This window comes from Saccopteryx bilineata, chromosome 4 (genome assembly GCF_036850765.1).
Source record: "Saccopteryx bilineata isolate mSacBil1 chromosome 4, mSacBil1_pri_phased_curated, whole genome shotgun sequence".
Classification (NCBI taxonomy): domain Eukaryota; kingdom Metazoa; phylum Chordata; class Mammalia; order Chiroptera; family Emballonuridae; genus Saccopteryx; species Saccopteryx bilineata.
Genome location: NC_089493.1, coordinates 267,583,612 through 267,608,256, shown reverse-complemented (window position 1 = coordinate 267,608,256; position 24,645 = coordinate 267,583,612). Strand labels below are relative to the sequence as shown.

The window sequence follows — 24,645 nt, the reverse complement described above, 5'->3', positions numbered from 1 at the left end:
GAAAATCTTAAAAGCATCAAAAGAAAATGGATTCATAAAGTACAAGGGGAACAATATTAATGGCTAACTTGTCATCAGAAAATATGGAGACCAGAAATCAGCAAATGACATATTTAAAGTACTGAAAAACAGAAACTGCCAACTAAAAATTACATATCCAATAAAACTATCCTTAGAAAATAAAGATGAAATACAGACATTCCCAAAGACAGACAAGTTACTGCTAGTGGACCTGCCATAACATGTACTAGAGAAGTCCTTCAGTCAACAATACTGTTTAATATACTTCAAAGTTGCTGAGACACTAGATCGTAAATGTTCTCACACCAAAAAAAAGGGATGATAATTATGTGATATGGTAGACATGTAAGCTAATGCTATGGTGGCAATCATATTGTAATATATAAATGTATCAAACCAACACATTGTACACTTTAAAATTACAGAATGTTATATGTCAATATATCTCAGTTAAAAAAATAGGCTGAAAGGAAATGACAGCAGATGGTAACTAACAACTGAAGTGAACAGCAGCAGTGAAAGTAATTACATATAATTATAAAATATTGTATAATTTTTTCTCTTAAATGATTTAAAAGATAAGTGCATGAAACAATAATTACAGAATTGTATTGTATGGCCAGTCGCCGCTGCCATCGTGTCCATTCACATGCAGGTTCCCATTAAATTCAGGCAGACGGTAAAGCCACTGTGGAGCCAAAAAGTGGTGGGCCATTCCTTTATTCTAGCCTCGCCCCAGCCAGCGAGTAAACCCACAGAGGGAAAAACACTTCCCTTTCACTCATTCAGAGCTCACAAAGCTACTGATACATCCGGGTTTTCCTACAATCAAAGGCTTCCACCAGCTCAGTCACCTCTGGTTCCTCAACTGTACACCTTCTCCCTTCTCCTCTCTGCACAAACTGGCTTCTCCTTCAGCACCCTGCCATCTTGGCTTCCTTCTCTGCAAAAACAATGGCCTCCTTCTTCTTCCTCCTCTTCCTTCTTAAAACTTTTTGGCGTGAAAATCCCTCCTCCAGTAACATTATAACAACAATGGCCCATCCCAAGCAGGAAGGTAATTAGCAATATCACAGACACATGCCTGGTGTTACCCAGAGCCATTTTTAACAAAAGAAGTGGGCAAATTCAGAAAACACAAATTTTACAAACTCAGTTGCCCAACATGTATTGTATGCTCAAAATATATAAAGGGCCCTGGCCGGTTGGCTCAGCGGTAGAGCGTCGGCCTGGCGTGCGGGGGACCCGGGTTCGATTCCCGGCCAGGGCACATAGGAGAAGCGCCCATTTTGCTTCTCCATCCCCCCCCTTCCTCTCTGTCTCTCTCTTCCCCTCCCGCAGCCAAGGCTCCATTGGAGCAAAGATGGCCCGGGCGCTGGGGATGGCTCCTTGGCCTCTGCCCCAGGCGCTAGAATGGCTCTGGTCGCGGCAGAGCGACGTCCCGGAGGGGCAGAGCATCGCCCCCTGGTGGGCAGAGCATCGCCCCTGGTAGGCGTGCCGGGTGGATCCCGGTTGGGCGCATGCGGGAGTCTGTCTCTCCCCGTTTCCAGCTTCAGAAAATACAAAAACAAACAAACAAACAAAATTTTATATATATATATATAAAAATAAAAAGATGGCCTGACCAGGCGGTGGCGCAGTGGATAGAGCGTCAGACTGGGATGCAGAGGACCCAGGTTCGAGACCCCGAGGTCGCCAGCTTGAGCACAGGCTCAAAAGCCCACCAGCTTAAACCCAAGGTCGCTGGCTCCAGCAAGGGGTTACTCGGTCTGGTGAAGGCCTGCAGTCAAGGCACATATGAGAAAGCAATCAATGAACAACTAAGGTGTTGCAACATGCAATGAAAAACTAATGATTGATACTTCTCATCTCTCTCCATTCCTGTCTGTCTGTCTCTGTCTATCCCTCTCTCTGACTCACTCTCTGTCTCTGTAATAAATAAATAAATAAATAAATAAATAAATAAATAAAAGAATCCCTATTTTCCCTTCCTCCCTCTGTCTCTCTCTCTCTCTCAAAAAAAAAAATATATATATATATATATAGATAGATAGATAGATAGATGTAATATATATCACAGTAACCACATAAAGGAAAGAGGAGGAAATGAAGCTATGTTGGAACAAAGTTGTTACAGTTTTTCAGAATTAGGTCACTACTAACCTGAAGTAGACTGTGATAAATTAAGACACATAATATAATCCCAAGAGCCACCACTAAAAAAGGAACTCAAAAAATATAGTAAAAGAATTCAAAATATAGAGCAAAACACCCAGTAAAGGAAATAAAAAGGTTCACTAGAAAAATTTAGCCTTGGCCAGATAGCTCTATTAATCAGAGCATCGTCCAGGTATGTAAAGGTGTGAGTTCAATCCCCAGTCAGGGCACACACAGAACAGACTGATCTTCCTTCCTATCTTCCTATCTATCTATCTTCGTATCTATCTACCTTTGTATCTATCTTCCTTCCTTTCCTTTCCTTTCCCTCCCTCCCTCCCTCCCTCTCTGTCTCTTTCTTCCTTTCTTTCCCTCTCTCTCTCTCTCTCTCTCTCTCCCCTTTCCTCTCTAAAATTAATAGGTAAAAAAAATCTGAAATGCCTATTTAACATACGAAGGCAGTAAAAGAACAAAGGAATAAAAAAAGACATAGAGACAGAGAGAAAAATGACAGATGTAATACACCATATCAATAATTACATTAAAAAGACATGGATGGAGTAATAAGTAACATCAGTGAAAATAGTGGAGCAACAAGAGCAATAGCAAATATTACCAAGATCAACTTCTCAGGACTCTAGAAATTTACCAAAGGCTTAGCAGGGTAGTCAACCTTTTTATACCTACCACCCACTTTTGTATCTCTGTTAGTAGTAAATTTTCTAACTGCCCACCGGTTCCACAGTAATGGTGATTTATAAAGTAGGGAAGTAACTTTACTTTATAAAATTTATAAAGCAGAGTTACAGCAAGTTAAAGCATATAATAATAATTACTTACCAAGTACTTTATGTCGGATTTTCGCTGTTTGGCAGAATAAATCTTTATAAAACAACTTACTATAGTTAAATCTATCTTTTTATTTATACTTTGGTTGCTTCGTTACCGCCCACCATGAAAGCTGGAACGCCCACTAGTGGGGGGTAGGGACCAGGTTGACTACCACTGGCTTAGAGCAATCTGGAGAGTGTTTACTCAAGAAGAGCAGCAGAATCTCAGCAAGAACAGCAAGATTTGCGGTGTTTTCACTTGCCCTACAGTATTCCCATTTACCTCTCCACAGCCCTGCATAGCCTTGAAAACTACCGTATTTCCCCATGTATAAGGTGCACCTAATTTTTGAAAAATTTGGGGTCTAAAAACTGGGTGCCTCTTATACAGTGGCTGAAGATTTTTTTACTTGCATTTCCTGCTTTCTCACACTTGTTTTTGGGCTCATTGTTGAAGACAGTGATTTGTCATCAGACACAGATGAGGACAAACTAATGGATGGGAGTTTTGACAGTGATGAGGAGTTGTACGAATTTTATGATGAATAAAACTTGAGCCCTGGCTGAATGGCTCGGTTGGTTAAGCATCGTCCCAAAGCACAGAGGTTGCTGGTTCGATCTCCAGTCAGGGCACACACAGGAACATATGTTCCTGTCTCTCTCTCCCTCTCTCCCTTCCTCTCTAAAAAAAAAAAAAATCAATGAAATAAACATTTTAAAAAATAAAATTTCTTTTTTTTATTTTATTTATTCATTTTTAGAGAGGAGAGAGAGAGAGAGAGAGAGAGAGAGAGAGGAGGGAGGAGCAGGAAGCATCAACTCCCATATATGCCTTGACAAGTGCAGTTTTGAACCGGCGACCTCAGTGCTCCCAGGTCGACACTTTATCCACTGCGCCACCACTGAGGTCAGGCTAAAATTTATCTTTAAAAAATAAAAAGTAAAACAGATTTTATGCAGTACATTTTTCTTTTTTTTTTTTCTTTGTATTTTTCTAAAGCTGGAAACGGGGAGAGACAGTCAGACAGACTCCCGCATGTGCCCAACCGGGATCCACCCAGCACGCCCACCAGGGGCGGTGCTCTGCCCCTCCGGGGGGTCGCTCTGCAGCAACCAGAGCCACTCTAGCGCCTGGGGAAGAGGCCAAGGAGCCATCCCCAGCGCCCAGGGCCATCTTTGCTCCAATGGAGCCTTGGCTGCGGGAGAGGAAGAGAGAGACAGAGAGGAAGGAGGGGGGGGGGTGGAGAAGCAAATGGGCGCTTCTCCTATGTGCCCTGGCCGGGAATCGAACCCGGGTCCCCCACACGCCAGGCCGACGCTCTACCGCTGAGCCAACCGGCCAGGGCACATTTTTCTTTTCAAATTTCGGGCCCCAAAATTAAGGTGCGTCTTATACTTGGGGGAATACGGTAACAGTTTACCATCACGTTGAAAATTAGCAATCTGGGAGCCACTGAGAGTGGCAGAATTCTAATGGGACATCAAAGCCCCATTCCCAGACAATTCTCATTTGAACTATTTGGTGGTTCCCTGGAAGGCTCCACTTGCAAGGTTGTCTTTATTTGGCCTGACCCCTTAGCAAAGATGGAGAGATTTATTGTTTACAGGCAATTAAGGAAATCTCTGTCCAATTACTGGTTTTCCATGTGGCCACACATGACAAAGAATGTAAACTTTACCAAATTAGTTCAAAGAAGTCACTATACAACAAACAGCAACAACAACAAACCCTGGGGAGGTGGGAATCCTTTATGTCCAGGGTTGCCACCTTGTATCAATTTTAATGTCCAGTTTTCAACAAGAAAAAACAGAAGTGATGGAAAGAATAATAAATTATAGCCCATACACAAGAGGGGAATTAAAGCAGTCAACAAGAAACTGTTCCTAAGGAAGCCCAGATGTTACACTTAAGACAAAGACTTTCAAGTCAACTATTTTAAATACATTCTAAGAACTAAAAAGAAACCACATGTGAAAGCAATGTCCCACCAAACAGAGAATATCAATAAAGAGACAGAAATTATAAAAAAGAACCAAATAGAAATTATGAGGTTGAAAAGTACAGAAACTGAAATTAAAAATTCACTAGATAAACTCCTATCAGATTTGAGCAGGAAAACTTGAAGATAGGTCAATTGAGATCATCCAGTCTGAGAAACAGAAAAGTAATGAAGAAAAATACACAGCTTCCATCATACACATAATAGAGTCCCAAAGGAGAGAAAGGGGCAGAGTGAGTATTTGAAGAAATAATAAGGTATGGCAGATGAAATGAGTAGGACCACAAAGGATTTTTAGGGCAGTGACTATAATCTCTATAGCACTGTAATGATGGATAGATACATGACATTACACATTTTCCAAACTCACAGAATATATACCAAATGAAACCCCATATAAACCATGGACTTTGGGTGACTGTGATGTCAGTGCAGGTTCAACTGTAACAATGTACCAATGAGGGAGGGGAGTTTTGAAGATGGGAGAGTTAGGTTGATACTGGGGAGACTATGCTTGTGTGAAGAGGAGATATATGGGAAATCTGTGTAGCTTCTGCTCGATTACACTGTGAATCTAAAACTACTCTAAAAAATAGTCTTAAATAAAAAAGAATGGCCCAAAGCATTTCAAATATGATGAAAACATTATCCTAAAATCCAAGAAGAAAAATGATTTCCAAAAAATAAATTCAAGACATCCACACCTAGAAACACCATAATCAAACTCTCAAAAGCAGAAGACAAAGACTCTTGAAATCAGCGAGAGAAGTAACAAGAAACATCACATAAGGGAGATCCTCAATAACATTAGTAACTGATTTCTCATCAGAATGGATGGAGGGCAAAATGAAATGACACATTCAAAGTGCTGAAAGAAAGAGAACTAGCAACCAAGAAATTTATATTCAGCAAAACCACTTTTAAGAATAAAAGGTAACAGCCTGACCTGTGGTGGCGCAGTGGATAAAGCGTCAACCTGGAATGCTGAGGTTGCTGTTTTGAAACTTTGGGCTTGCATGGTCAAGGCACATATGAGAACTGATGTTTCCTGCTTCTCCCCCTCCTTTTCTCTCTCTCTTTCTCTCTCTCTCTCTAAAAACTGAATAAATTTTTTAAAAATATAAAATAATAGGTAACCAGGGTGGCTGTTGAAAAAAATAAAATGAAAATTGTTAGCTAGAATGTAGGAAAATTGTGGGAATGTAATGTGCTGCAACTACTGTGGAAAACAGTTTGGGAGTACCTCACCCAAAAGGTTAAAAATAAAATTACCATACGATCCAGCAATTCCACTCCTAAGTGTATACACAAAAGAATTGAAAACAGAGACTCAGATATTTGTACACCAGTGTTGTTTGCAGTATATTTCCAACAGCCAAATGGTAGCAACAACCTAAATGTCCACTAACAGAAGAATGGATAAACAAAATGTGGTCTATACATACAGTGGAATTTTAGTGGTAAAAAGGAGTAAATTTCTGATACATCCTACAACATGGATGAACCTTGAAGACATTATACTAGCCTGACCAGGTGGTGGTGCAGTGGATAGAGTGTTGGCCTGGGATGCTGAGGACCCAGGTTCGAAACCATGACTGTGGGCTCATCCGGCTTGAAAACAGGGTTGCTAGCTTGAGTGTGGGAGCACAGACACGACCCCTTGGTCACTGGCTTGAGCCCAAATTTGCTGGCTTGAGCAAGAGGTCACTGGCTCGGCTGAAGCCCCTAGGTCAAGGCACATATGAGGAAGAAAGCAATGAACAACTAAAGTGCCCAAACAAGTTGATGCTTCTCATCTCTCTCCCTTCCAGTCTGTCTGTCCCTTACTCTCACTCTCTCCTTCGCGCAAAAAAAAAAAAAAAAGGCATTATTCTAAGTAAAATAAGTTAGATACAATAGGAAAATATTTTTTGTTTCATTTATATGAAATATCTATAATAGGCAAATTCACAGAGACAAAAAATAGATTACCAGTTACCTGGGACTGGGAATAGGGGAAAATGGGGAATTATTGCTCAATAGTCACAGAGCTTCTGTTTAGGCAATGAAAAAGCTTTAGAAATAGACAGTGGTGGCCCTGGCCGGTTGGCTCAGCGGTGGAGCGTCGGCCTGGCGTGCGGGGGACCCGGGTTCGATTCCCAGCCAGGGCACATAGGAGAAGCGCCCACTTGCTTCTCCACCCTCCCCCCTTCCTCTCTGTCTCTCTCTTCCCCTCCCGCAGCTGAGGCTCCATTGGAGCAAAGATGGCATGGGCGCTGGGGATGGCTCCTTGGCCTCTGCCCCAGGCGCTGGAGTGGCTCTGGTCGCGGCAGAGCAACGCCCCAGAGGGGCAGAGCATCGCCCCCTGGTGGGCGTGCCGGGTGGATCCCGGTCGGGTGCATGCGGGAGTCTGTCTGACTGTCTCTCCCCATTTCTAGCTTCAGAAAAATACAAAAAAAAAAAAAATAGACAGTGGTAATGGCTGCACACACTGAAATAATTGATGTCAATGAATTATACTTAAAATATTGTTAATATGGGCCTTGACCAGTTGCCTCAGTGGATAGAGTGTCGGCCCAGTGTATGGACATCCCAGGTTTGAATCTCAGTCAGGGTATATAAGAAAAGCAACCACCTGTGCTCTCCCCTTTCCTCTCCCCTTTCTCTCCCTCTTCCCCTCCTGCAGCCAGTGGCTCAATCGGTTCCAGGGTTGGCCCACGCATTGAGGATAGCTCACTTGGTCTAAGCATGGGCCTCAGGTTCTAAAAATAGCTTGGTTGATACAGCATTCACCCCAGAGAGGTGTGGCCAGGTTGATCCCAGTCAGAGCACATACAGGAATCTGCCTATCTCCCCTTCTCTCATTTACAATATGGCAAATATTTTTACAATTTGTGTGTGTATTTTTCTGAAGTGAGAAGCAGGGAGACAGAGAGACTCCCACATGTGCCTAACCTGGATCCACCCGGCATGCCCACCAGGGGGTGATGCTCTGCCCATCTGGGGCATTGCTCCACAACCAGAGCCATTCTAGCGCCTGAGGCAGAGGCCATGGAGCCATCCTCAGCACCGGGGTCAACTTTGCTCCAATGGTGCCTTGACTGTAGGAGGCGGAAAGAGAGACACAGAGGAAGGAGAGGGGGAGGGGTAGAGAAGCAGATGGTCGCTTCTCCTGTGTGCCCTGGCCAAGAATCGAACCCAGGACTTTCACACGCCGAGCGGACATTCTACCACTGAGCCAACCGGCCTGGGCCTTTACAACAATTTTTAACCAAAGGCCAATGACTGTATACTTTAATAAGTAAATTATTTTATATAAATTATATATCAACAAAGCTAGTTTTAAAAGAAGGCAAGGATGTTGGATTTCACTATTTCTATTTAACACTGTACTGAGTTTCTATCTGGTGCAATCAGGCAAGAAAAAGAAATAAAAGGCATTCAAATTGGAAATGAAGATGTAAAACTGTGTTTACTCACAGACAACATGATTCTATATGTAGAAAATCCAAAGGAATACACAAATATCTATAGAGGTTCAGCAAGGTCACAAGATATAAGGAGGTCAATGTATAAAAACCAATTGTATTTCTATATACTAGCAATGAACACCCCAAAACTTAAATTAAGAGTAAGTTCTATTCACAGTAGCACCAAAATGAATAAATTGCTTAGAAATAAATTTAATGAAAGAAGTGCACGAATTGTATATATACTGAAATCTATGAAACATAGTTGAAAGAAATTACAGATCTAAATAAATGGGAAGCTGTTCACAGATGAGAAGGCAGAAAATTGTTAGATACTATTGGGTCCAAATAGATCTACAGACTCAACACAATCCTTATCAATATCCCCACAAGTATTGTGGCAGAAATTGGTGCGTCAACCCTAAAATTCATACAGAAAAGCAAAAGACCCACGAGAGCCAAAACAAATTTATAAAAACAACAACAAAGTTGGAGCACTTACATTTCCCAATTTCAAAACTTATTAAAAAGGCTACAGTAATCGCCTGGGCCAGATACCTCCGTTGGTTAGAGCATCGTCCCAAGGCACAGAGGTTGCCAGTTCCACCCCTGATCAGGAACAACTTGATGTTCCTGTCTGTCTTTCCCCTCTTCCTCTCTCACTGAAATAAATAAAAATAAGAATAAAAAGCTACAGTTATCAAAAGAGTATAATTTTGGCATAAAGACAGACATATAGATCAATGGAACAGAACTGAGAGTTCAGAAACAACTGATTTTCAACACAGTGTCAAGACAATTCAATAAGGAAAGAATAGAGATGACGTCAGAGTAATGGCGGGGTAGGAAGCGATACCGATAAATCTCCCCCAAAACTCAACAAGATCTTCAACCAGAAACAGAAAAACCTATACTTGGAGCTTCCAGATGCTTCGCAATACACCCAAAGGTATGATTGAGTGAAAAATTGGCTAAATATATAACCAAACCCCGAAGGAAAAAGGGAGTAAGAAATGCTCCGCCTTCCTCACTAACCTAAACAGGGCGGCTTTCTCTGGTAACTGTGAATATAGAAACTGAGGCGGGCAAAGGGGGTGAATAGATCCAGGCCGCCGCGGCACAAACGGCCGAACCAGGCTGTGGCACACAGATCCAAGCCGAGGAAAATTTGATCCTGTGGCAACCCGGGCAATACAAGCTAACACTCGCGCCAAACCCAAACAAAGAAAGACAAGCGGAGCGGCCATTTTACCCGGTCTCCTGGTCGGTGCACAGTTAGTGGGCGAGAATTTCTTCCTAGGCCCCGAGAGTGGGTGCCCGTGTTGCCCCACAGAGAGGCAGGGTCAGAGGCCTTTCTGTGGGCCGAGGACAGAGTCTCTGGGCAGCCCCAGCGCCCTGGGAAAGCCACGCACGGGAGGGAGTGAGAACTACTTCCAACGGTGGAGATTTTCCGTGCTGGTGAGGGTTTCACTCAGAGGGAACCGCGGCCGGCCTCATATCCTGGTGTGCGCGCGCAGATAAGGAGTGAGCGATTCCTCCGAGTGCCTCCGCAGTGCGCGCCCGTGTTATCGCAGAGAGGGGCAGAGTCAGGGGCCTTTGTGTGGGCCAAAGCGGAATCTCGAGCCGCCCCAGCGCCTTGCAAAAGCCGCGCACGGGGACGGAGCGAGACTCAATTCCAACGCTGCAACTTTTCCCTGTGGTTGGGGGTTTCACTCAGAGCGTGAGACTGCTGGCTGGATATCCTGGTCGCAGACAGTGAGTGAGAGTTTCCTCCAAGCGCCCCCCAGAAGTGGGCGCCCGCTTGTGTTACCAGACAGAGTGGCAGAGCCAGTAGTCTTTGAGTGGGTGGAAAGCCCGCCTGATTATGCTAGCAGCTCTGACTGACTGAGCCTTACCCAGAGCCCTGTGCTGAGTGGAAATAGAGTGGGGAGTTGCCAGCTCTTTGAGCCTCTTACTATCCAGGCAGAGGCAGCAGCAACCCCATAGCTGGATTATCAGGCTACTAATTGAGGAAGGAAAGACTAGGAGAAAGGCTCCAGGAACACGGACTCTCTCACTGTCAGAGCCTATAAATGCTAATGAGCCTCGACTCCCACGAGACTAAAGCACAATACATGACATTGCCATAGAGACTTATCAACTGCAAGCCTCTACCTGAGCGTGCCAAAGGGGCAGAACCCGGGGTACAGAGTCACCGACCAGGAAGAGGGAGAGAAAAGAAAAAGCAAGAAGATAACCTCTCAAAATCAAGAATAATCTGCAGACTTTATAACCTATCACATTTTATTATATTTGTTCGTTTGTTTCTCTTATCTTCATTCTTGATACTTTTTTTTCTTCCTCCAATTTGGCCGATTAACTCTCTACTGGTCTTACTCTCTCCTCTCCTTGAACTACACTACCCATAAGTGTTACATCTCCCATTATCTTTTCTCTTCTCTTCCTTTCTCTCTATGAGGGTTGCACTCCAAAACCCTTAACTCTCTCTCTCTCTCCTTTCTTTTTTCTTCTTTTAGTGGTTCCCTCTTTTTTTTCTCTCTCTCTCTTTCTTTTCTCCCTCTATATTAGTTTCTTCCTTTCTCCTTTACATCTCCTCTCATTCAAACCTCAATAACAAACAAATTATCTTATCTGGGACTCAAACCTATGTTTGTGGCATTTTGGGGGGGTTTTACTTCACCTTTTTAACTCACTAGCAGTGCTCCCATCCCTGGCTCTCCATATTATCTAGTTCTTGTTCCACTAAATACAATAGTAAGTTTTTAATTTGTCCCCCCATTTTTCCGTTTTCCTCTTATTCCTCTCATCATAATTCTTAGACAACCAACACCTAAAAGCAAATCATTTTATTCTTGACCCAAATTTTTTCCTTATTTGCTTTTTGTGGGTCCATACGCTCTTTTTTTTTTTTCTTTTTTCTTTTTTCTTTTTTTTTTTCTTTTTTTCTTTTTTGCCCCTTTATTACTTTTCCCCAATTCAGGCCCTCCATCACAGGCATTGTTTGTTATAACTCACATTCCACCACAAGGTTTTCTCAAGAAAGAGGGGAGAGGAGAGGAGAGGAAAAAAGGAGGGGGGGAATAATTTCTTTTTTTAAAAAATTTTTATTTTATTTTATTTTTCTTTATTTCATTATTAATTTTTTTTAAAAAAACAACTCTTTTCGATTTTTTATTTTTTTTTATTTTTTTTAACTTTTTATTCTTTATTAAATCTCATTAATACTATCAACAAAACCACCCTCAGATGCCATTAAGGAAGAGAAAATCGAATATCATGGATACAAAAGAAAGAGAGGTAACACAGCTAGATGAGGAAAAATCTATGGAGAAAAAATTTAATATATTGGAAACCTTGGAGCTAAATGACAGAGAATTCAAGATAGAAATCCTAAAAATCCTCCGAGATATACAAGAAAACACAGAAAGGCAATATAGGGAGATCAGAAAACAACTCAATGAACACAAAGAATATATGTCCAAGGAAATTGAAACTATAAAAACAAATCAAACAGAGATGAAAAACTCAATTCACGAGCTGAAAAACGAAGTAACAAGCTTAGCTAATAGAACAGGTCAGATAGAAGAGAGGATTAGTGAAATAGAAGACAAGCAACTTGAGGCACAACAGAGAGAAGAAGAAAGAGACTCAAAAATTAAAAAAAATGAGATAGCCCTACAAGAATTATCTGACTCCATCAAAAAGAATAACATAAGAATAATAGGTATATCAGAGGGAGAAGAGAGAGAAAATGGAATGGAGAACATACTCAAACAAATAATAGATGAGAACTTCCCAAGCCTGTGGAAAGAACTAAAGCCTCAAGTTCAAGAAGCAAACAGAACTCCAAGTTTTCTTAACCCCAACAAACCTACTCCAAGGCATATCATAATGAAATTGACACAAACCAACAGCAAAGAAAAAATTCTCAAGGCAGCCAGGGAAAAGAAGAATACAACATATAAAGGAAGGCCCATTAGATTATCATCAGATTTCTCAGCAGAAACTCTACAAGCTAGAAGAGAGTGGACCCCAATATTTAAAGTCCTGAAAGAGAGGAACTTTCAGCCACGAATACTATACCCATCAAAGCTATCCTTCAAATACGAAGGAGAAATAAAAACATTCACAGATACAGAAAAGATGAGGGAATTTATTATCAGAAAACCCCCACTCCAGGAATTACTAAAGGGGGTTCTCCAATCAGATACAAAGAACAAAAAAAAACAGAGCCACAAGTAAAAGCTCCAAGAAGAACACAATAAAACCAAATTTAAACTGTGACAACAACAAAAAGAAAGAGGGGGAGAAGATGGAGATTAACAGTAGCAAAGGACGATGGAGTGCAAAAGTACTCACAAAATAGTTCGCTACAATGAACAGGGTAGGGACCCTTTTCATTACTCAAAGGTAACCACCATTGAAAAAACCACCACAGAAGCACATGAGATAAAAAAGATAGCAACAGAGGAAAGATGTATGGAATACAACCAAATAAAAACAAAAGATAGAAAAACGAAAGAGAAGGATCAAACAAGACACAAAACTAACAGAAAGCAAGATATAAAATGGCAATAGGGAACTCACAAGTATCAATAATTACACTAAATGTAAACGGATTAAACTCACCAATAAAAAGGCACAGAGTAGCAGAATGGATTAAAAAAGAAAATCCAACTGTATGCTGCCTACAGGAAACTCATCTAAGTAACAAGGATAAAAACAAATTCAAAGTGAAAGGCTGGAAAACAATACTCCAAGCAAATAACATCCAAAAAAAAGCAGGTGTAGCAATACTCATATCGGATAATGCTGACTACAAGACAGGAAAAATACTCAGAGACAAAAATGGCCATTTCATAATGGCTAAGGGGACACTGAATCAAGAAGACATAACAATTCTTAATATATATGCACCAAACCAAGGAGCACCAAAATATATAAGACAGCTACTTATTGATCTTAAAACAAAAACTGACAAAAATACAATCATACTTGGAGACCTCAATACACCGCTGACGGCTCTAGATCGGTCATCCAAACAGAGAATCAACAAAGACATAGTGGCCTTAAACAAAACACTAGAGCACCTGGATATGATAGACATCTACAGGACATTTCATCCCAAAGTGACTGAGTATACATTTTTCTCCAGTGTACATGGATCATTCTCAAGAATTGACCATATGTTGGGCCACAAAAACAACATCAGCAAATTCAGAAAAATTGAAGTTGTACCAAGCATATTTTCTGATCATAAAGCCTTGAAACTAGAATTCAACTGCAAAAAAGAGGAAAAAAATCCCACAAAAATGTGGAAACTAAACAACATACTTTTAAAAAATAAATGGGTCAAAGAAGAAATAAGTGCAGAGATCAAAAGATATATACAGACTAATGAAAATGACAATACGACATATCAGAATCTATGGGATGCAGCAAAAGCAGTGATAAGAGGGAAGTTCATATCGCTTCAGGCATATATGAACAAACAAGAGAGAGCCCAAGTGAACCACTTAACTTCCCACCTTAAGGAACTAGAAAAAGAAGAACAAAGACAACCCAAAACCAGCCGAAGAAAGGAAATAATAAAAATCAGAGCAGAAATAAATGAATTAGAGAACAGAAAAACTATAGAAAAAATTAATAGAACAAGGAGCTGGTTCTTTGAAAAGATCAACAAAATTGACAAACCCTTGGCAAGACTTACCAAGGAAAAAAGAGAAAGAACTCATATAAACAAAATCCAAAATGAAAGAGGAGAAATCACCACGGACACTGTAGATATACAAAGAATTATTGTAGAATACTATGAAAAACTTTATGCCACTAAATTCAACAACCTAGAAGAAATGGATAAATTCCTAGAAAAATACAACCTTCCTAGACTGAGTCAAGAAGAAGCAGAAAGCCTAAACAGACCTATCAGTAGAGAAGAAATAGAAAAAACCATTAAAAACCTCCCCAAAAATAAAAGTCCAGGCCCTGACGGCTATACCAGCGAATTTTATCAAACATTCAAAGAAGACTTGGTTCCTATTCTACTCAAAGTCTTCCAAAAAATTGAAGAAGAAGCAATACTTCCAAACACATTTTATGAGGCCAACATAACCCTCATCCCAAAACCAGGCAAGGATGGCACAAAAAAAGAAAACTACAGACCAATATCTCTAATGAATACAGATGCTAAAATACTAAACAAAATACTAGCAAATCGAATACAACAACATATTAAAAAAATAATACATCATGATCAAGTGGGATTCATCCCAGAATCTCAAGGATGGTTCAACATACGTAAAACGGTTAATGTAATACACCATATCAACAAAACAAAGAACAAAAACCACATGATCTTATCAATAGATGCAGAAAAGGCTTTCGATAAAATACAACACAATTTTATGTTTAAGACTCTCAACAAAATGGGTATAGAAGGAAAATATCTCAACATGATAAAGGCCATATATGATAAACCATCAGCTAACATCATATTAAATGGCACTAAACTGAAGGCTTTCACCCTTAAATCAGGAACAAGACAGGGTTGTCCACTCTCTCCACTCTTATTTAATGTGGTACTAGAGGTTCTCGCCAGAGCAATCAGACAAGACAAAGAAATAAAAGGCATCCATATCGGAAAAGAAGAAGTAAAGGTATCACTTCTTGCAGATGATATGATCCTATATATCGAAAACCCCAAAGAATCCACAAAAAGACTACTAGAAACAATAAGCCAATACAGTAAGGTCGCAGGATACAAAATTAACATACAGAAGTCAATAGCCTTTCTATATGCCAACAATGAAACAACTGAGAAGGAACTCAAAAGAATAATCCCCTTCACGATTGCAACAAAAAAAATAAAATACTTAGGAATAAACATAACAAAGAATGTAAAGGACTTATATAATGAAAACTATAAACCATTGTTAAGGGAAATCGAAAAAGATATAATGAGATGGAAGAATATACCTTGTTCTTGGCTAGGAAGAATAAATATAATCAAGATGGCTATATTACCCAAAGCAATATACAAATTTAATGCAATTCCCATCAAACTTCCAATGACGTTTTTTAAAGAAATAGAGCAAAAAATCATCAGATTTATATGGAACTATAAAAAACCCCAAATAGCCAAAGCAATCCTAAAGAAAAAGAATGAAGCTGGGGGCATAACAATACCTGACTTCAAACTCTATTATAGGGCCACGACAATCAAAACAGCATGGTATTGGCAGAAAAATAGACACTCAGACCAATGGAACAGAATAGAAAGTCCAGAAATAAAACCACATATATATAGTCAAATAATTTTTGATAAAGGGGCCAACAACACACAATGGAGAAAAGAAAGCCTCTTCAATAAATGGTGCTGGGAAAACTGGAAAGCCACATGCAAAAGAATGAAACTGGACTACAGTCTCTCTCCCTGTACAAAAATTAACTCAAAATGGATCAAAGATCTAAACATAAGACCTGAAACAATTAAGTACATAGAAGAAGACATAGGTACTCAACTCATGGACCTGGGTTTTAAAGAGCATTTTATGAATTTGACTCCAATGGCAAGAGAAGTGAAGGCAAAAATTAATGAATGGGACTACATCAGACTAAGAAGTTTTTGCTCAGCAAGAGAAACTGATAACAAAATAAACAGAAAGCCAACTAAATGGGAAATGATATTTTCAAACAACAGCTCAGATAAGGGCCTAATATCCAAAATATACAAAGAACTCATAAAACTCAACAACAAACAAACAAACAATCCAATAAAAAAATGGGAAGAGGATATGAATAGACACTTCTCCCAGGAAGAAATACAAATGGCCAACAGATATATGAAAAGATGCTCATCTTCTTTAGCTATTAGAGAAATGCAAATCAAAACGGCAATGAGATACCACCTCACACCTGTTCGATTAGCTGTTATTAGCAAGTCAGGTAATAGCAAATGTTGGAGAGGCTGTGGAGAAAAAGGAACCCTCATACACTGTTGGTGGGAATGTAAAGTAGTACAGCCATTATGGAAGAAAGTATGGTGGTTCCTCAAAAAACTGAAAATAGAACTACCTTATGACCCAGCAATCCCTCTACTGGGTATATATCCCCAAAACTCAGAAACATTGATACGTAAAGACACATGCAGCCCCATGTTTATTGCAGCATTGTTCACAGTGGCCAGGACATGGAAACAACCAAAAAGCCCATCAACAGATGACTGGATAAAGAAGATGTGGCACATATACACTATGGAATACTACTCAGCCATAAGAAATGATGACATCGGAACATTTACAGCAAAATGGTGGGATCTTGATAACATGATACGAAGCAAAATAAGTAAATCAGAAAAAACCAGGAACTGTATTATTCCATACCTAGGTGGGACATAATACTGAAACTAAGAGACATTGACAAGAGTGTGGTGGTTACGGGGGGGAGGGGGGAATGGGAGAGGGATGGGGGTGGGGAGGGGCACAAAGAAAACAAGATAGAAGGTGACAGAGGACAATCTGACTTTGGGTGGTGGGTATGCAACATAATTGAACGACAAGATAACCTGGACTTGTTATCTTTGAATATATGTATCCTGATTTATTGATGTCACCCCATTAAAAAAATAAAATTATATAAAAAAAAAAAAATAAGGAAAGAATAATCTGTCCAACTGATAAAGCTAGGAAAATTAGGTACAAACAAACAAAATCCTTACACCATACACAAAGAAATCAACTCAAATGGCTGGCTACTGGACTTAATAAAAACTTTTGCTCTTCAAAGGTCACTCTTAATAAAAAAGAAAAGCCACAAACTGGCAGAAAATGTATGCACACATCATATGTGATTAAAGGCCTATAGCCAGAACACCTTAGTAACTTACAACTCAATAGTAAGAAGTAAACAACCCCACTTTTCATGTACATAGAGTTTAAATTCCCTGTTTCTCTTGATCTTCCCTTTTCAGTGAAAAGATCGTTTGTATCCTTGACAGAAGACAGAAGCCAAACTGGTCAAATCTGCTACTTTTTCATTACCTACCAATATTTCCACAACTATCCATCCGTAAGTATCCACTTTTGCTGAGTGCTGACGTCCAAGATCACCGCCGCGCTAAAGCTGTCCTTTGCTGTGATCTTTTCCAATCTGAGTCAAGTCAGAGGCCTATGCAAACCATTCCAGTGTGTTCAGACCGCTCTCCCTTCCTCTCACTCCTGTCACTGCCACGGCTCACGTTTCCTTTCCGAGCTGTTCAGATTCCAGCCGGCCCACACGTTCTCTGACCTTCTGAAGTGGCCTTTCCTAACGCCAGAACCTCTGGAGTCTCCCTGGCCCAGTGCGATTCCCACTGTATGTGCACCTACAAGCTATGGGACCTGGGGCCTGTCCCTTAACCTCTCTGAGCGTCCCTTTCGTTCACTATAACTGTGGTGACAACCTCCACTCCCGGGATGATGTGCAAAGGACACGACCCGGCCACATCACAGACACATTTATTTCAGCCACTCTGTGAATGGCAGCGCCCCGAACGCCTTCTCCTCCCAGGCCTGCTGCCCGCTCGGAGGTTGTCCTCCCCGAAGTCTGACAACCCAATGTCGCCAACTTCTCGAAGGTGGCCAAGTGCGGCGGGAGGAGAAAGGAAGGAGCTGTGACCCGAACCTTTTGATCCAGCTCCAGGCGGTAGGGCACGGGCTGGATCCTGCGGCGCGGCCTCGAGCCGCCGCGGGGCTGGGGCTGGGACCCGGAGCCCGGCAGCACGAAGGAGGGCACGCCCAGCGCCCCCGAGAAGCTGAAGCCCCACACGAAGATGCGGTCGACGCGAGCCGCGCGCTCGCCCACATACTGGAATACGGGCGCGTCCGCCTCGGCCTCCGCCACCTCGCGCCGGCTCCGCGAGCGCCCGGCCGCAGTCCAGTGCCCTCGCCCCCGCCCCCGCCCCGGCCCGGGCCTCGGCCTGCTCAGCCAGCGCCCTAAACGAGCCACCGCCGCCAGTGCCATTCTCTGCTTCACGTTTCAGAAGCCCATGGGCGCCGCCATTTTGCGTGACCCTTGACCCCACGCCCCGGCGGAAGAGCCTGCGACCACGTTTACTACGGGCTGAAGGCAAAGGTGCTGAGGGCAGCCGAGGGCAGAGAGGGCTGGGCAGTCTGAGTATCGCGGAACCTGAATGAGCGGGTCACCGGGACCCTAGCCCTGCCTGCTCAGTGCAGCACGTTTGTCTGACCTCCAGCAGGTGGCCTCAACTCACTTTCCTTCCCGCTCAATGCCAGTTTGCTGAGCATCTGTTCCAGAGGGCGCTTTTAATTTTTGAAAGGCCCTTCGCTTCTTAGCAATCAGCAAGGGTAAAACTTAAGGCGTGGCACACTCTTCGCAACTCCAGTGTAGGACTCTCCCCTACCTTGTTTTACTCCCTTTGCCACTGTCCCTCGTCATTTCCTATCTAGTTGTAGCTGTTCCTGCTTCTGTGAGCTACCAAGCCTCTCAATAGACAGTGCTCCAGCCAGTAGAGTGAGCTCTTACTATTGTCATTTGCTGCCCAAAAGCCTGCAGCTATTCTTGCTGCGTCCACTGCACCCTCCCCAGTGTCACCTCGACCCTCACTCAGCCTGTATCGCCACATGAGTCAGGTGGTTAAACTGAGAATTTTTTTTTTAATTTATTGATTTTAGAGAGAGGAAAGGAGAGGGAGAGAGAAATTGATGTTTCTGTATGTGCCCTGACCGGCAATCTCTGTGTATTGAGATGACGCTCTAACCAACCCAGCTATGCCGTCAGAGCTCAACTTGTAATTTCTGAAACCTAGTACTGTTTCAGGCCTCCCTTCTTTGCCCACCGTGGAATGCCCTGCCCACTGCCTCCTCTCCCTGCAGATGTCTGGCAAACTCCTACTCATTTTCTAAAGTCCAACTGCAACATCTCCTCTGAAGTTCCATGAAGAACTTCAGTTTATTCAGATTATCCTCAACAATTTTGTACTAGAGTTAAGCATGAAGCTAGGAACTAGGGATGCCCTCATAAATGAATGACTCAAGAGTGTAGGGAGCTAGGTTCCAGTCCTGACTCTACTACTAACATGCTACATGGTGTTGGGAAATGGTCTCCCTTCTCTGGATCTCGCCTCCAAAATAAACAGGTTAAAAAAATTAATACGTGAAATGAATTTTTTTCATAAATGAGGTGAACCTTATGGCCTGTAGGATCTCTTGCAGTCCATTTTGATCCATGATGGCATTCCCAGATACTAGTCCCAAATGCTGACGGCAAACTATTTCTTCCCTCCTTTACTTTCTTTTTTCTCGTTCTCCTTATTTTGCTTGATACCAAAAACTAATCCAATTTTAGTATACTCCCAAGACCAGCTACTTTGTTGTCTTAGAATGTGCCGTGTATTCTGTCTGTGACACATGTTTTTACTGTTCCGTGGAGAAATGTGGTTGATATTTTACCATTCTGTGGGGCTGTTTTATAGAGGGTGATGAGGGAAAACTTACTGGTGATATGTGGTAGCCATGACACTGCTCCCCAAAGGTCCCCAACTACAGGGAACATAATTAGCCAAAGCTATGAGATCAGTAGTCTGCTGGGCTAGGAACTCTGTCCTCTGTTTACACTGAAGTCATGTTCCCAAGGACTGAGCAAGGCAGGAATACACACTCCGGCAGACCTGTTTCGGGGAAGCATGGACTCCTAAATGGTCAGCTGTGGCTGGAGGACTCCCCAGTAGCCTTACCAAGCCTTCCTTAGAGTATACGGCACTGTAGGACACCTTTATTCAGCCTCCCCTCTCTCTGTCCCTCGCCTAGTGTCAGATTTTCATTTTGGCCTGATGGCTCTCCCAGCTTTCCCATGCTCTGCCAACCTCCATTTTCTCTTACAGAGGCATTTTCCCTAATAAAATCCTTGCCAATTTAATTCTGTCTTGATGTTTTAGTTCTTAGTTCTCAGAGGATACAACTAACATACGAGGAAACATTTGAGCCAAGGCATGAAGAAATGAAAGTATGAGCCATTAGATAGCCTGAGAAGAATGTTCTTAGACAAGGGCCCAGTCAGCACAAAGGCCCAGACATGAAAGGCTGCTCAGGCGTGTATGCTGCTCACGGACCCAAGCAGCTTAAGCTAACTCAAAACAATGCTGCGCAACTCTTAGGTTGTTTTGTTGTTGTTGTTGTTGTTTTGTATTTTTCTGAAGCTGGAAACGGGGAGGCAGTCAGACAGACTCCCGCATGCGCCCGACCAGGATCCACCCAGCATGCCCACCAGGGGGCGATGCTCTGCCCATCTGGGGCGTTGCTCTGTTGCAACCAGAGCCATCCTAGCGCCTGAGGCAGAGGCCACAGAGCCATCCTCAGCGCCCGGGCCATCTTTGCTCCAATGGAGCCTCGGCTGCGGGAGGGGAAGAGAGAGACAGAGAGGAAGGAGAGGGGAGGGGTGGAGAAGCAGATAGGTGCTTCTCCTGTGTGCCCTGGCCAGGAATTGAACCTGGGACTCCTGCACACCAGGCCAACGCTCTACCACTGAGCCAACTGGCCAGGGCCTCTTAGGTTGTTTTTGATAGATGATGATATCCACAAAAAACTTCACCTTTGCCATGGTTAGCTAAGTCCCACAACTTCATTACTAGGTTATAATAAAAGCAAGTCTTGCCTGACCTGTGGTGGCGCAGTGGATAAAGCGTCGACCTGGAAATGCTGAGGTCGCCGGTTCGAAACCCTGGGCCTGCTTGGTCAAGGCACATATGGGAGTTGATGCTTCCAGCTCCTCCCCCCTTCTCTGTCTGTCTGTCTCTCTCTCTCTCTCTCTCTCCCCCCACTCCTTTCTAAAATGAATAAATAAAAAATTTAAAAAAAAATAAAAATAACAATTTAAAAGCAAGTCTTTCCTGAACTGTAGTGGGGCAATGGATAAAGCATCAACCTGGCACACTGAGGTTGCCAGTTCAAATCCCTGGGCTTGCCTGGTCAAGGCACATACAGGAAGCAACTATTAAGAGTAGCTGCTCCCTGCTTCTCCTCTCTCTTTCTGTCTCTCTCTCCTCCCTCTCTACAAAAATCAATAGATAAAATCTAAAAAATAAAAGAAAGCAAGTCTCAAGCCAAATTTTGTCACACAGACATTTATTTTATTTTATTTTTTAAAAAGTGACTCAAGTTCAGGGAAAGTATTGTCTTTTTTTAAAAATATTTTATTTATTGATTTTTAGAGAGAGGGGAGAGAGAGAGAGGGAGAGAGAGAGAGAGAGGGAGAGAGAGAGATAGAAAGGGGAGGAGCAGGAAGCATCAACTCCCATATGTGCCTTGACCAGGCAAGCCCAGGGTTTCAAACTGGCAACCTCAGTGTTCCAGGTCGATGCTTTATCCACTGCGCCACCACAGGTCAGGCCCAGACATTTATTTTAAAACATATATTAGAAAACAGGGATCATATGATCTGTAAAATCTTTAAGTTCAGGAAAGTTTCAGCTCTCTAGCCTTATTAGATGCACCTACCAGCCTGTATATAAAAGATTTTCTCAAAATAGAGAAGTTTGTTTCCCTTTTAACAGCAGTTGGCATTATACTTGACAGACTTCTTAGAGCTCACCCTTCAGGTACCATCTCTAAGAGTGAAGGCTTCACTGGATCCTTTACCGTGTTCATGCAAGGGAGGGGATAGCTCAAAAATCTGCTTTCAAAGTCTTGTCTACCACTAATTTCACAAATGAAAGTCTATCTCTCACATCCTCCCAAACCGGCTGTGTAAGGAATCTATGCATTGCCTTTCAGCTCCAAATCACTCTTCATTGCCTGCTTTGGGAAAATAAAGCTGGGCCCTTTAAATAATTTTCTAGGAAATATATATTTATTTTTTTTTAAATTATTATTATTATTTGGGGGGGGTATTTTTCTGAAGCTGGAAACGGGAGAGACAGTCAGGCAGACTCCCGCATGCACCTGACCGGTATCCACCCGGCACGCCCACCAGGGGCGACGCTCTGCCCACCAGGAGGCGATGCTCTGCCCCTCCGGGGCGTCGCTCTGCCGAGACCAGAGCCACTCTAGCGCCTGGGGCAGAGGCCAAGGAGCCATCCCCAGCGCCCGGGGCCATCTTTGCTCCAATGGAGCCTTGGCTGCGGGAGGGGAAGAGAGAGACAGAGAGGAAGGAGGGGGGTGGGGGGTGGAGAAGCAAATGGACGCTTCTCCTATGTGCCCTGGCCGGGAATCGAACCCGGGTCCCCCGCACGCCAGGCCGACGCTCTACCGCTGAGCCAACCGGCCAGGGCCTCTAGGAAATATATAGACGAAAGAAGCCTTCCTTCCTGGTTCCAGGTGCATCTACTGTCCCCACAAGCTGAGAGGATGTCTCTCTCATCATTTCCTGAGGAACAGACTTAAGCATGCCCTACAGGACCTGAAGTAAAGACCCGCATGCAGTGGTTTATTAAGATCAATGGCAAGGTCCAAACCCTTGTAACCTGCCTTGCTGGTTTTACGGATGTCATCAGCATTGACAAGACTGGAAAGAATTTCCATCTGATCTGTGACACCAAGTATCACTTTGCTGTGCATCATATGACACCTGAGGAGGCCAAGTACAAAGTTGTGCAAAGTGAGGAAAATTTTTGTGGGCAAAAAAGGAATCTCTCGCCTGACCTGTGGTGGCGCAGTGGATAAAGCGTCGACCTGGAAATGCTGAGGTCGCCGGTTCGAAACCCTGGGCTTGCCTGGTCAAGGCACATATGGGAGTTCATGCTTCCAGCTCCTCCCCACCTTCTCTCTCCCCTCTCTCTCTCTCTCTGTCTCTGTCTCTTTCTCTCCCTTTCTCTCTCCTCTCTAAAATGAATTAAAAAAATTTTTTTTAAAGAAATCTTAAAAAAAAAAAGGAATTTCTCATCTGGTAACCCATGATGTTCACACCATCTGCAACCCTGATCCCCTCATCAAGGAGAAACACACCATTCAGATTGATTTGGAGATGGGCAAGGTTACTGATCTCATCAAGTTTGACACTGGTAACCCATGCACGGTGACCGAAGGTGCTAACCTGGGAAGAATTGGTGTGATAAGCAACAGAGAGAGACATCCTGGTTCTTTTGATGTAGTTCATGTGAAAGATTCCACTGGCAACAGCTTTGCCACCCGGCTATCCAACATTTTTGTTATTGGCAAAGGCAACAAACCATGGGTTTCCCTTACCCATGGAAAGGTATCTGGAGAGAGAGACAAGAAATTGGCAGCCAAACAGAGCAATGGGTGAAATGAGATCTAGATGACATGACAGGAAGAGTCTTTGTACCTGATTAAAGGTAATACAGCAAATAAATAAATAAAAATAAATAAATAAACTACCTGTTCTTCGATAGCTTTGATCAGCGAGGATGGGTATAAACCACCTGCCCTTAGATATTTTTGGTCAGGGATTTACCTGCTGGCTATTAATTGCTCATGAGTTCTGGCCGCTCGTTCAACCATTTGTCTCAGTTTCCTCATTACAATTGCCAGGGAATTTTTCTAGTTTCTTACTAACCTGCCTCAAGTCTGGGTCTCAGCATTAGGGGTGGCCTCATTCTGGAGTGCCCTATCTCAGCAGTATGGGTAGAGTTGCTCCTCATGTCTATTATTCCTGTATTAGAGTTTTCTTTATTTCTTGCCAACCAATCCCTTGTTGCTCCAACTCCTTGTCATTATTAGTAAGTCTTTATATTGAACTTTCACTCTGCAAGTCACTGGGTGGTTTCTGTCTCCTTGTTGGACCCTGATTGATACACCATTGAACAAATCACTAATTTCACCAAACCAATAACACTTATTAAGCTGTTAGCAAACCCTCCAATGTTGATGGAAAGAAGGAAGGCAGAAGACTCCTGGTAGCTGCATCCGGTGTGTGGTTCTTCTGATTAAATGCCAACAGACCACGCCTGGAGCATGTTTGGACCACACCCTCTTCCTCCTCCCTGCACACATACATGCGTGCACATAAATACACACACACACACACACACACACGAGGTCAGGATGGTTGGAGCTGAGTGGAGAAGTGGAAAGAGGAGATGTGGCTGAGAAGAGAGAAGCAAGATCACCATTGGCCTTTTGGCCATTGTAAAGTTTGGGGGTTTTGTCTAAATTTGTAAATCTATAAATGTGTATTGGAGCAGGCAGTCCAGTGTCCTCAATCCTTCCTCTTGGCCTTATATTCAATACCTTTGAC

At 42.7% G+C, this 24,645-nt stretch overlaps 1 protein-coding gene and 1 pseudogene across 1 annotated transcript in view; one reads left to right on the top strand and one right to left on the bottom strand.

Annotated features, from left to right (window-relative positions):
* RCC1L (RCC1 like) overlaps positions 1–18,531 on the bottom strand; it is a 62,634-nt gene extending 44,103 nt beyond the window's left edge. Inside the window, exon 1 of the mRNA XM_066274623.1 lies at positions 18,118–18,531. Within this exon, the coding sequence (XP_066130720.1) occupies positions 18,118–18,456 (339 nt within the window). The 5' untranslated portion in view covers positions 18,457–18,531. The remainder of the gene's footprint in view (positions 1–18,117) is intronic.
* A 692-nt stretch (positions 18,532–19,223) lies between these two features.
* On the top strand, positions 19,224–23,694 carry LOC136335703 (small ribosomal subunit protein eS4, X isoform-like; annotated as a pseudogene).
* Positions 23,695–24,645: the final 951 nt, after the last annotated feature.